A 13,041-nucleotide genomic window follows, 5' to 3' on the forward strand; every position below is an offset into this window, starting at 1 on the left:
TCTCCATTCCCCGCCCATGATATTGCTGGTGTGCTGGGTTTCGACCAAGAACATGCTTATGTGGTTTTGTTAGAATTCTGAGTGAGGACGAAGGTATCAACTCCGTCCACTTCCACAACAGATGGGCCATTTGGACACCAATCATTAATGGGTATGTATATGAGATCTCGAGTAGATAAATGGCCGGCTCAGGGCCGGGCTCACATAGATCACGATGTCGTCACGCAAACTGCCAACTCGATCGATATAACCAGCCTGCGGCATGAAGAGAAGTTATTCCGAGGGCAAATGAGGTCCATGATTCATTCCCTTGGGTCCTCGCGAAACCAGCCACGAGCCGCAGCTACGGAGAGTACTTGGGCGCGTATCGTACATCGTCAAAGAGCTCTCTCTAATTCATCACGAGAAATACATAACCCCCTTCCCATGGTGTGTGGCTAGTGATCCTCCCATCATCCCCCATCCTTAGACCGTCTGTGTGCCGTAGCCCTTGATCCGGTCGGCGAACGCCCAGCTCTGGTTCTCGAGCTTCTCGTCCTCCTTGAGGTCGACGCCGTCCTTGGTGATGACGGCGATGCTGTACTTGTCCATGCTGCGGGCATCGCGGTAGAAGAGGACCTTCATGCACTCCTTGATGACCTCGACAGCCTTCTCCTGGGTGAGCTGGCCGGCCGACTCCTCGTCGGGGGCGTAGCGGCGCATGATGGGCTGGGCCAGGACGCTGCCGAAGCCCGTCGCCAGCGAAGGGCTCGTGAAGGTGGTGCCGAGCAGGTCGGTGGCGGCGAGGAAGGGCTTCTGGTCGTCGTCGAGGCCGGCCACGAGCAGCGAGTTCCAGAGCGGGTCGAACTTGGAGCGGCGGTGGTACATGAGCTTGGACAGGTACTTGTGCAGGTTGCGGGCGTTGAGCGAGTGGCCCGGGTCCGACTTGTAGGCCTCGTCGATGGCGAGTTCCGTCAGGTGGCGGTCGAGGTACTGCATGTCGGAGACGTCGCCGCCGAAGCCGACAACCGAGGTGCCGGCGAACTTGCGCAGGCGCTTGACGTCGGTGAAGCGGGCGAGGGAACCGTACGAGGCTGTTCAGATGGGGGAAGATTCTGGGTCAGCAGAGGAAAACGAGGGCACATGGACAAGACTCACCCAGATTATCGGCAGCAATGACTACGCCATCCTTGAACTTGATGGCGACGACGGATGTTCCTGTCACGATGGGCTGTTGTGTGTGCTGTGTCGGGCCGTTGTTTGTTGACATGTATGAAGCATCGTAGGCGCCGTACACATCGTCACGAGGCTATGCAGGACAGAAGTATTAGCGAGGAGTCTCCAGAGCTTCGCCAAATCCCCGTCGAGAACTCACACGACCCCAGGCTTGCGGACGGTGGTCCATGGTGCTGGATGCTGAAGGGTGCGGGAGGGTGGGTGTTGCCGGACGATGGCTGACGATGCGTCGCTCAATTAATTACTGCAGAGAGCGGTCGTCAAAAGAACAAGTAAATGAAGACGGTCTGGGAAACGGGTCGATAGCCGGCCTGTTGGGAAAGTGAGGCTCGGAAGGTAAGGTTGTATGTAGTGTAGCTACAGTCAATCAGTCCACAGGCGGCAAGGCACTACAACAACGTCGTCACGGTTGTTCTGCCTTCGCAGCCGGCCACCTGCACCTGCACCGACCGGGCCCTCGCCTTAGTAACTGAGAGGCCCTGAAATGGAGCTGGAACTGGAACTGGAGCTGGAGCTTGGGCCACCCACGTCCAAAGCGGATCCACATCCGCCCGCAGGAGACATGGTGTTATTCAGCCAGCAACCAACCAGTCAGTCAGTCAGAGTCAGTCAGAGTCAGTCAGCATGGAATGCAATGAAGCTGACAGCGAAGGACTTGGAAATCTTTTTTCTTCTTTTTTTTGTCTGTAGCTGAAAACATTTATTAATCAAATTCACCCGGCCAAGGGGCTACTTATGTGAATGTGTCCATGGTCTCTACAAAAAAACCAAAAACAGAAACAAAATAAAAAGAAAATATGTGAGACCAAGATGTTCCTTCCTCTCTTCGGTGATGCTGCTGCAGTCATCGGGGGTATATCGTTTCAAAACCTAATGAACCTCGGAGAAGCGTCTCCCTGAATGTATCGCTGGATATCTCCCTGGATGTCGCCCTGAATGCACCCCACGCCGCGCCTGTCCCTAGGTATATATATATCTTATCTGCAACAAGCCGCCAGACCAGAAATGCCCGCCAGCTTCTTCTAGAACAAAACCATGAATCGTGACTCTGTCTCAAGCCCCTCTTCCCCGTCTCACTCTGAAGCCACCAGCTCGGCTGTGATCTCCTCGCGCACCTTGCGGCACCACTTCCACAACGCCTCCTCCAACTCCACCCACACATCGCCACTGTTGTTGTACACAACACCCATGACGTCTACCTTCAATATCACCTCCCACCGGAGCTCCGCAGCCTTGATCCAGTATCGGAGGTTGTCAGCACACCTGTACGGCTTCTGTGTGTCGACGTGGTACGACCCAATCGTTCCAAATCGTCTCTTGGACTTGCGTACGGTCGCATTGTGCAGCTTGACCAGCCGTACTCCGTTCTGTAGGCTTTCCAGGAAAGGCGTCGGCAGTTCTGCCGCTTCGACGGCCGGTGTGTAGGCTGGAAGGGGCTCATCGTCCGGCTCCATAGACCGCAAGAAAGCCAGTTCCCTTTCAATCTCCCGTCCCGTCCAGTCGCCCCTGAGCCACGCCCATCCTTGCCTCTCTACGCGCTCGGCTTCCTCAATCTCTTCCTCTTTCTTCAGCATGTCGCGGATCCCTTCAATCCACGAGGTCATGGTGGTCCGCTCGTCCACCCGCGGGCCGCCCACAAAGTTGCGCGTGGCCATGTGCTTGAGCGTTTCCATCACCGCAAGCAGGTCTGCCCGAATCTCCTTCTCGGATCTGATAGTATCCAACATCTCAGGCTGCTCGTGGGACGTGTAGAAGTTCTTAGCTGCCCGGATCGCCAGCGTCATTGTGTCGAGGATCTGCATGCCTTGAACCTGGTCCCAGCCCTGCTTGGGGTTTTGTGGGTTGGGCGGGTTTGTCGGGTTGGACGGGGTTGGCGAGCGTGACGGGATGGGGGGCACTGGGCTGGTAGCTTGCGAGGGTGGCGGGGACATGGACTGCTTCAAAACCCGACTGGCGGCATCCAGAGTGCTGTTCAACTCGGCTTTGAGCTCCTCCATGGTGGGCGGCTTGGGAATCACCTTCTCCCGATGCTTGTAGGTGCTCACAGTCGGCGGTAGCACGTTCGGATCGGCATCCTCAATATCGTCCGAGTCATACCCGGACTGCTCATCGGTAGGAGACTCGACCATCGGCCCTCCTGCCATGCTGTGTCCATTATAGTCTGGACTGCTGCTCAGAGAGGGGTACGATGAATCGCCCTCCGACCCCGTGCCCCTTGGGGTTGAGATACGAGGATGAATCAACCGAGGACAGATCCAAAGTGGCCCTCGGGTTCCTCTTTCTGGCAAGCTGACCTCCCTTCCCCTCCAGCAACCCGGTTCTAGCGAAGTAGTACTGAAGATGTGCGATGCTTCCCAGGCTCAAGACGCTCTCTCTGTGCTTGGCACTGGCGGCAAACTCGGTGCCCTCGGGTCTTGTATACCCCCGCCGGACAGGGCGGTCCATGAAGCTCTGCATTGAAGCTCGGTTGGGATTGGGCTTGGGGTTGGGGTTGCCGTAGCTGGCTGACGACTGGCGCGAGAGCGATGGACTGGCCAGAGAGTCGCGGTACGAGCCGTCGGTGCTGGAGCCACGAGAGGTGGTAGAGTCGTTGGATACAACGCGGGGGTTTTGTTTCATGGCCTTCGAGGGGGCTCGACTCGGGCGAGGGCGAGTTGCGGCGCACGACAGGGGGTGTGTTCTGGCTGGAGGTGGCAGCCATGTGGGAGGGAGCTTATCCGAGATGTCTTGGTTGGGTTGGTGGCGATACGACGCTGCAGCTAGTGAGGCAGTACTAACGTAGGTAGGTAGGACCGGCGGGCTCGGCAGAGATACAGCGCTCGGGGTATTGGGGGGTTTGGAAGAAAAAGAATATGGGAAGAAAAGGAAATGACAGTTGAGTATCGGTTGAAGAACCACAAGTTTGTAACGGTATTTACAGAATAGAAAGCGAAGAGTAGAAGGGGACGGATGGGAAAAGGCTTGTCTTGTTCGGGTGGTTTCCGCTTCTTGCCTGAAGCGGAGTGTTGGAACAAGAGGAGGAGGAGAAGGTGTCGAGGTGAAGCGTGGGCTGGTGATTACTTGGAAACTAATCTAAGGAGTGGATGGGAAGAATGGCCATTGGCAACAACGAACGTGACGCTACGCAAATGCAAATGCAGCATGCAGAAAGGGAAACCGTGGGAATCGAAACTAGGAAGTAGGTAGCAGGAGAATGAACGGGCGGCCAGGAGGGAAGCAAATGCAATCCATCAAATACAATATTTATTTCTTCAAAAAGGTTGCGTTCCGTACCTTCTGATTACCCTGGCCTCCGGCTGCTCTGTTCATTAGGTACCAACAGCACAGTACCTGGATGAGACGAGATCAGTTGGTCTGGTATCAGCCCGGTCTGCCGGTGTCAATGTGTCAATGTGCACCACCACCGCACGCACGCACGCCCTCATCCAGACTCCAGAGCGTCAGGGTCAGGGGTTGGCCCGACTCTTGCAAGGCACCGCAAGGCACAGCAAGGCCATGCCATGATGTGAGTGGCAGAGTCACGCCCGGCTGACCCCCTCTCGAGAATGGGTGGTGCATGCATGCATGTTCCTGTAATTGGGTCGGGCTCTAATAAATCATAAACCTACTTACACACGCCTGTTGCGCGCTGCCACTGCACTACCTTGACTACCTGCCACTACAGTGTGTGCCGCTGCGCTCCGTCACAGTAGTCAGGTCATGGGCAATGAATGGGGTGTGGGGAGGGAGCCGAGTTCCAATGAAACGGCTGCTTTTCTATTTTGATCCGACCATGCCTGTTCATTGCAAACAAATCACAATCTTAAAAGAAAAAAATGTTTTGCCGCCGATGCGATACGAGTCGGGTCGGGTCGAGTTGGATCTGTACATACACGAGAAACACTGGAGTTGGGCGATCTGGAGGAGGCTATAGCCGTGTCGAATCAAATGTAAGAAAAAGCAAGTTGCATGCAACGCACCGTTTTCTGCCACTCAAGCCATGGCTGGCCGGTGCCGAATGAGAGACAATTGATATCATACCGAGGACCTAGCCAGCGCTGTGTTAGTCCCGACCGTCCAGGCAGCAAGGTTTGGTGTCCCAATGTGAGGGAACATTCGATGATTGCAGAGTCAGTCTGCTCAAGCTGTACTTGGCCCTCTTGCAACGAGTGATGATCACACCTCCACTGCCCAGCACAAAAGACGGTGTTCCCACGTGGTAATTTGCCCATCTGTGCAACTCCAATAGAACCCTGTGGACCCCTAGAAATTGAGCCGGGCGACGTTTTCCTCCCAGCGATCCATACGAGCACCCAGGCACCAGGACAGGACAGAACAGGACAGGACGACGGAAGAAAGCACTGGTACCAGCCGGACGGGGCTTGCCACTGCTGCAAGCATCACGCTCGTACTCGTCTTCTTCCCATCAGCCATACGTCGCGTGCTGACATGTGGTTTATCTTATACTAACGGCGAGATAGAGTGACCAAGATGATAAAGGGGTAGATTGGAATTGCAAGCGATGACAACGGTTGTCTAGAAGCTAAAGGCAGGTAGGTACATATTGCTCCCGAGAGGACCGGACAGACGTTACCTAATAAATAGACCTCCTGGTGTTTATCCGTCCACATGCACGAATATACATACATGTGTATATATGCATCGGTGTAAATGTTCAGCACAAAACCAGTACGTACAGCTTCATTGCTTCCTGCGGCTCTTCCTTCATCTAGAGATTCATGTGCTGTATTGAGTCCAATAGTGCAACCTGATGCAGAGGTGTTCACATCACCGCACCCGAATCTCTGCAGTGCATGCAGGACACATCTGTATTGTCAGGTGCACTGCCAGGGATGCCCTCTCCCAATTTTGTGCCACCAAGGCCATAATGGGTTGGAATATTGGGTGCCTCTTCCTCGGGTATGCAAGGTACCATGCAGCCAGATGTGGGAGCAACGTAATCTCACCTCTTACATTACAGTACTGTTTTGTGAGGACGGGACCCCATAGCGACTCGACTAAATCCAGCATCTTTCTCCGAGTCCTGCACAAGGGGAGGGGCTGTAAGCTGGAGACTTGTCCATAAGTCGGTTCATTTGACTTATGTGAGTCGGGTAACGAACATCAGCGATGATATCGAGTGCTGCCCTCAGGTCGAGGACTTCCAAATGTTTCACTTGCATCTAGCACTCGATGGAAGGACAAGAACCCTTAAAACAAACCAATGGCATGGTTATCCTTACACTGACCCTGCTTTCTACGATGGTCCCCGGGCACATCAAGAGGTAGGCAAGGCAGCGTTACATGCGTTCCTACGTCTTCGAGCTTTCCCACCACCTTGGTTGGGTGATCTTATTACATATGACGCTGGCAACTAATAGAACTGTCGTCAGTGCATCCAAACAGAATAGGCAATCTGCCAGCCTACCCACGAGCCAGCGCCGCCTTGCCCGCCCTGCCGCCCTGCCTGCAGGGGTATCGCACTCTCCGCCAGCCGAAGGGAAAGGGTCCACTGCTAGCCGAGACGCACGGCCATTCACACCCGTGCACTTGCCAACGCTACTTAATTTACATGTTACTCCTAGCAAGTAGCTAAGCTACAGTTCCGTCGTCCCTGAACTCAGCAGCATCTTTGATGGAACATTGTGTCGTGTCGGGCTGCTACTGCAAGTGATCCATCGATACAACATCTCCATGCTAATATGTATTGATATGTCGCATATGTACATGTAGGTATGCACTCTAGAGCTGGAGAGTCGATCCGACCCGCGTGAGCAACAGGGATAAAGAGAGAGAGCTGCGATCAATAAGAGCTCTCTCTACCCCCCCCCCATCCATCCATATATCTCAGCAACTAAACTTCTTATTTAGGTACCGCCTACTCAACCTTACAGCCCTCTAACGTTTGGCAGTTTCATACATATATCACATCAATGATCTATAACGTAAACCCTAAAGACCGATGTCGCAGCCATCAATAGAGATCCATGATCCATCCAATGACACATCATGATCTGCATCTGCAGTCGACTCCTAGCAGATGCTCTCCGTCGAGGGGCATCCGTAGTGCCCAGTGTAGCTATCTATTGCGAGAAACCAACCATGAAATTACAGCAGTGGAATACCTAGCTTCCCTACCTACCCAACATGTATACTTAGAGACACCACTCTTGATCTCGGATGATCGTGTTAAGGAAGCCGTTTTGCCTCTCATGGACCGTGTGTCTCAACAGTTTTTGTTTTATCCTCGCGACGTGTCGACTGCGGACCTGATCATGTATTGGTCAGTGTAATTTCGATTGCGCACTACCCCTAGCGATGGCGGGCGATCCTTGGTTCCTGGTTTCCCTCCTAGTCCGGGGATTCAACTGTAGGGTCGTGGCCACCGTGGAGCAAATGCATTGTCACATTATTTAGCACCCGGATGAGGAAGTAGCAGAGAGAAGTCGACGATGTGACTGGCCGGAAAGGCCTGGCTCGCGCTCGCTGGCAACAAGCCCACCCAAGGTTGATGCGCGCCTGGATAGCGTCGTATCTACCTCGTTCCCCCGGGGGCCAGACGGGCGAGAAATGAATCTATTGACTATCGGCTCGCTTTGGAGCAAACATCTATGCAACGTAAACGTGTCGTCGTCGCGGAAAGCAAGAGTGAAGACCCCCCCCCAAAAAGACTAAAACCAAAAGCTATTACAGCGTGTGTCGCATTTTTTCTTGTTTCCTTTGCGTCTTCCCTCGTCGTCGCCAGCGCATAACACATGCCCGTACGCCTTCTCTCTTTCCCTCTCATGTAGTCGGGTCATTCTGGTTGGCTGCTCTCCAGCTATCTAAGTACTTGGAGAAGGAACATTTTCCCATGTGTTAGGCCGACGGTGATATATCTTTGTTTTTCCCTTTCTTGTCGCTCTTTTCTGACACCTGTTTCACTTTGGATTTTTCCTATTCGCCCGTCTGGCTGTCTTGTCTTGCAAGTGTTTCTTAACGCGAAACCAATTGCAACTGTCGACCTTCTACGCCTACGGATTACCTCATTTTCTCCGTATAAAAAAATAAAAAGCCACCCCGACTACGTACGACGTCTTCCTTTTAAGTTGAGACGAAGCGAAACCCAAAAAGACCACCCATCCGACACAGCTGCGCATCCGTAGCCGTAGGATAAATGCGCCTGATATCATCATCTAGACACCCCCGACTCCACTGGACAAAAACTATTGCTTGCCGGCCAGTGGTGAGCCACGTCGCGCAACACACACACTGACACTACACTCACACACTGACACTCACACACTCCCTACACTTTATCCCTCCTGCAATCCATGCGCCTTGCATGCTGCAGACGGACGCGAAAGCATCCAGTCAGCTTCGCCAACGTAGAAGCTCCTCCTCCAACCGCACTGCACTGCAGCAGTAGCGGGCCAACACTCGCGTGTCATCTACATTTATTGCGCCCTACACGTCCCCCCAGTACAACAGCCTGAAAGTAGTAACAGCACGCAGCAAATTCCGTTGATTCGAACTGACTGACAGCCTACCTACCCGGTCGCTGACCAGGGTTCGTAGGTATCTGGAGATTGCATTAGGCAGCGAGCCCAGGGAAACTGGGCCCTATCATATCGGGATTACAGTACCAGTGTCCAACTCGAAGCCCGATCGCTCAGAGGCTGCCAAATTGGTCCGCGGTTTGGCAGGCGGTCCAGTGTAAATGACAGGCCTACCTCACGCGGCAGACCCGACTGTTTCTGGGTCTGCAGCGGCGCCCGCTCATTGTACTCCTTCTTCTAATTTCCAGAGGCAGCAGCAGCAAGAACAGGAAGAACCCACGGACGTCTCCATTAGGGTGCCGCCAGGATACCCCGAAAAACCCAATGTGATAGGTCACCAAGATGCCGACGCCGACCTAGCCTTAGAACCAAGCACTCTGACCTTCTCCGATGTGCCAGACGACCTGCTGAAGCTGGGTCCGCTTGATCTAGAACCCCAGCACTTCGACGACGCTGCCGCCTTTCTCGCACCGAATACACCACCATCAGGCCGCAAGCCGACACCGCTCAGCCGCCACAATTCGTACAACCACCCGCGCAAACCTTCCCTGGCCTAGCTGCGCGCCTCAAAGCCCTTGGTTTTGGTGGCGGAGGATCGGCGGATAGGCAATCATCGCCCTCGCCCGCCCTTGTCGGCCGGCTCCCTGAAGACACGCTGCGACTGCTCGACGAGAGGCACCAGGCTAACAGCTCCGCGGCTGACGTTGAACGGCGCGGTCGCCCCTGGAAGGGTGCGGGTGCCCCTCTTCAGTTGCTGAGATCCAAGTCGAGCCGTAGCAGCCTATTTTCGAGGAAGGACCACGACGAAGAGAAGCCGACAGAAAGGGAGACCGACGCCCAAAAACCGCCGCCCGAGGCAGACGATTCGGCTGCGAAGCCCGACCTCCTACCGGAGATCGTTGCCGCCGCTCCCTTGGACATGGATACAAACAAGTACCGACTGCCCGACCACACCAATGGGAACGGGACAAAGGCTCTATCAAACACCAAGCAAGAACATCTCGAGCGCGAAGTGCCACCTCCGCCACCGCCCAAAGACACGCCGCCCGGAGGAACTGCGCCTGCCGAGTTCAGTAGAGATGACACCTCCTACTTCAACCCGCTCGGTCTGCAGCGCCCGGGATCCATATATACCATATCCAGGTTATCCTTCGCCAACCAGCTAGCGCAGCTGACGTCGCTGCAGTTACCAGATGCCGAATCCCTGTCGGGGAAGATATCGGCAATTCCAACAGCCCAGACAGCTACCAGAGCTTTGATCAGCGCGGCTGAACAGATCCGGATGTGGATACATAAAGCTACCGATGTAATCGGAGGCCTGGACAGTGACGACGACGTCGAATGGGCGGCCGCAGGTGGCAGAGAGGGCTATGAGGATGTTGAAAACGCCATCGCCAGGTTCGAGGAGCTCATCAATGTCTATGTTAGCGCCATCGAAGAACTTCAGTGCCGCAATGACATCAACGTAGTCTCGAGCGATGATCTCCAAAGAGCAGTGACGCAGATGGAGTCCATTCTTATGGAATGGGCCAAGGTACGCACAATCTTGAAAACTGCCAAGAGCCAGGTCGAGATCGCAATGGAATGGGAAGAGCTATGGGACACCGTTCTTGGCGAAATTCAGAACGAGATGGACGACCTCACCCGCCTAGTCTTCGAGATGGAGGAACGGAGGCATAAGTCAATCATGGCAGCCGCCAGTGGGGATAATCTCGACTTGGGTGATCTCGAGACCATAGTTGAGGAAAACCCAACGGCAGCAGCCCGCAACAGCCGCTCCAGCCTGCTTCCTTTCTCGGCCAGTCCAGCTACGCCTGCTACCCCCACCATGACGCAGGACGACGGGAGTCTTCTTGCTCTGTTTGCTAGGATGCAGCCGTTGCGAGCCTCGTTGGACTTCCTGCCGATGCGGCTCTCCGTGTTCGAGACCCGAGCGTCGAGGTCCTTCCCAACTGCCTGCGAAGAGCTGGAAGAGCGGAGGACCACACTTGAGGCTGCCTACAAGAAACTGGAGAAGGACGCCGAATCTTTGCGAAAGGAACTCGGTGAGGACAAGTGGATTCTCGTCTTCCGCAGTGCTGGCCGTCAAGCGGAGAAGATGATCGAGTCGGTCGAAAGGAGTGCAGACAAGTTGCGGGAATCCGTGGACTCGGGAATGCACTTGACAAACCCACCCGTGCTGGGCAAGAAAATCGAAAGTTACGAGGCCAAGAAGATGCACTATGGGCCAGCGATTGAGCGCGTCCTTTCTATCATCGATAGGGGCGTGAAAGACCGGCTTACCGTGAACGGGGAGATTCTCCGGTTACACACCGAGATGCAGACAAAGTGGCAAGACGTCAAGGAGCAGATGAAGGAGCTGGATGCCATGCTGGAAGAAATCCAAACCGATAAAAGGGGGCAGACTCTTCGTGATTCCATCTCCAGCCTGCTGTCCAACGACAGATCCACCATTGCTAGCGGCAATGAGACTCCCGGCAGCTCTCCACCGTCATCTGTCGTGATGTCTAACCTCGGGTTGGAGCCTTTTACTCCTTATGGAGGCAAGAGTCGGTCTGGAAGCACGGGAAGCCATCTTCCGCAACCCACGTCTACTCGGAGGAGTTCGCTCGCTCCGCCGTCTCATATTACCAGGAGACCGGTAACGTCCCGCGTCTCTACACTGTCCTCCCCGTCGCCCAGCTTTTCCACCCCGCCCCGGAGCGCTTCCGCTACCCCCGCTGGCGTCGGCAGCCGCGCACCGCGGTCGGCTTCCAATGCTTCCGATACCCGACCTCGGTGGAATAACGTGGTCAACACAAGGGACTCGGACGTAGGCCATAACTTCAAGCCCCTGACTCTCACGACCCCCAGCCCGTATGCCAAGAGGAGTGTTACCCCGGTTCGCTCACACCACTCTACTGCCCTCACGCCCACATCTCAAAGCTCCAAGATTCCCACCCTACGGACACCCCATTGCCGAGACAGCACGGGGTCGCCTAATTCTGAGGTTACCCCGCCAAGACCCGGCGGATCACGGCTAAGCTTCCGAGAGCGTATTTTATCTTCGCCAGGTCCATACGCGCAGCAGGCGCTGGTAGCTCGGCCTCGACTTAGTACGCAGGCTTCCATGTCGACTCTGAGCAACCGCCGTGCCTCATTCCACCCACCCAGACCCGAAAGCCAGACGGCCGAGACGAGGCGGTCAGCTAGTTCCATGGCCACTTCCCGACGCACCAGCATGCTGCCTCAACCTAGTACCTTGAAGACGAGCACTGCCTCGTCTGCCGGTAGTGGCGCGCGTCCAGGAGGCTTGCAGGCGGGCATTTCTGGCCTGCGCTCGACCGCACGCAAGCTGAGCAATGTGAGCAGTACTGGCTCCGACCAAGACGGCAGCAACAAGCCAAGGTGGCGCTTTTGAGCGATCTAGAGGGCACGCAAGCCCCCTTTGGAAGTGAAATTCTATAGCAAAAGGAGTTCTTCAACGATACCATACCGCACTTTCTTCCTTTTCGGCCCGTCTCCTTCTGGCACGGTAGATACCGAGAGCGCGAGGAGCGGGCGTGAATGTCATCATTAATTTACGCCAGAAGGATCGAATACATACAACGATGGAGAGATACTCTACGGGAAGGAATGGCCACACAGCAGCTAGTCGGGGACAGCTCCGAGCCACGGATCAATCATATCATTACAATTGCGCGAAATATACCCATGACGGAAAAAAAGGAGATTGCATCGGTAGAGATGCAACCACTTAATTCCAGTCCTTTTTCTTCTTTTCTCTTCTTCTACTGTTTACTTTTATTTATGTCATCTTCTTTCTCTTTTACTCGTTCCTTCTTGATGTCAAGCGAAACGTTCACACCTCCGACACGGAAGCAAGGCGAAATTGGTAGGTTAGGGTTAGAATCTTTGCGTGGCGTACTCAGATGTCACTTTTCTTTTTACTTACGAAAAGGGGTTGGGAGGAAATTGATTGTTTGCTTACTCGCTCGCGCCACCATCCACTCACACACATACATACAAAACTCTGGCTGAGACGAGGGAAGATGGAAAACACCCCGTCCAGGGATTTGTCGTCGCCAGGCCGGGAGGGGTTAAACCCGGCATCGTTAGTCGAGTAAGCAGAGGAAAGCAGGAGTTGGAGCGTACGCCAAAGGCAGACGAAACCTGGTTCTACGAGGGAATGAGATATACCCATCTTTCTAGACGTTTTGCTGGGGCCACGAGCTACGCGACTTCTGTCAGTGTACATAGATTAAATAGTCAAGGGACTGTCTGTCTGTCTGTCCATATGATAACGAATTACCACATAGTCCCAAAACGT

At 54.5% G+C, this 13,041-nt stretch overlaps 3 protein-coding genes across 3 annotated transcripts; 1 reads left to right on the forward strand and 2 right to left on the reverse strand.

Moving 5' to 3' along the window:
• Nucleotides 1-465: 465 nt before the first annotated feature.
• Nucleotides 466-1,384, reverse strand: PG997_004521 (Proteasome endopeptidase complex; the record flags this gene model as incomplete). The annotated part of the gene is made up of 3 exons (XM_066808836.1): nt 466-1,073; nt 1,138-1,288; nt 1,355-1,384. 3 exons carry the CDS (start codon nt 1,382-1,384, stop codon nt 466-468), a joined length of 789 nt encoding a protein of 262 aa, XP_066672454.1.
• A 904-nt stretch (nt 1,385-2,288) lies between these two features.
• PG997_004522 (uncharacterized protein) lies at nt 2,289-3,834 on the reverse strand (the record flags this gene model as incomplete). The annotated part of the gene is made up of 2 exons (XM_066808837.1): nt 2,289-3,360; nt 3,446-3,834. 2 exons carry the CDS (start codon nt 3,832-3,834, stop codon nt 2,289-2,291), a joined length of 1,461 nt encoding a protein of 486 aa, XP_066672455.1.
• A 5,059-nt stretch (nt 3,835-8,893) lies between these two features.
• On the forward strand, nt 8,894-12,132 carry PG997_004523 (cortical protein KAR9-domain-containing protein; the record flags this gene model as incomplete). Its single annotated transcript, XM_066808838.1, has 2 exons — nt 8,894-9,255; nt 9,339-12,132. The coding sequence occupies 2 exons, from the start codon at nt 8,894-8,896 to the stop codon at nt 12,130-12,132; spliced, it is 3,156 nt and encodes a 1,051-aa protein (XP_066672456.1).
• Nucleotides 12,133-13,041: the final 909 nt, after the last annotated feature.

Source organism: Apiospora hydei (assembly GCF_038363865.1).
Source record: "Apiospora hydei strain CBS 114990 chromosome Unknown utg000004l_segment0_segment0, whole genome shotgun sequence".
Lineage (NCBI taxonomy): Eukaryota > Fungi > Ascomycota > Sordariomycetes > Amphisphaeriales > Apiosporaceae > Apiospora > Apiospora hydei.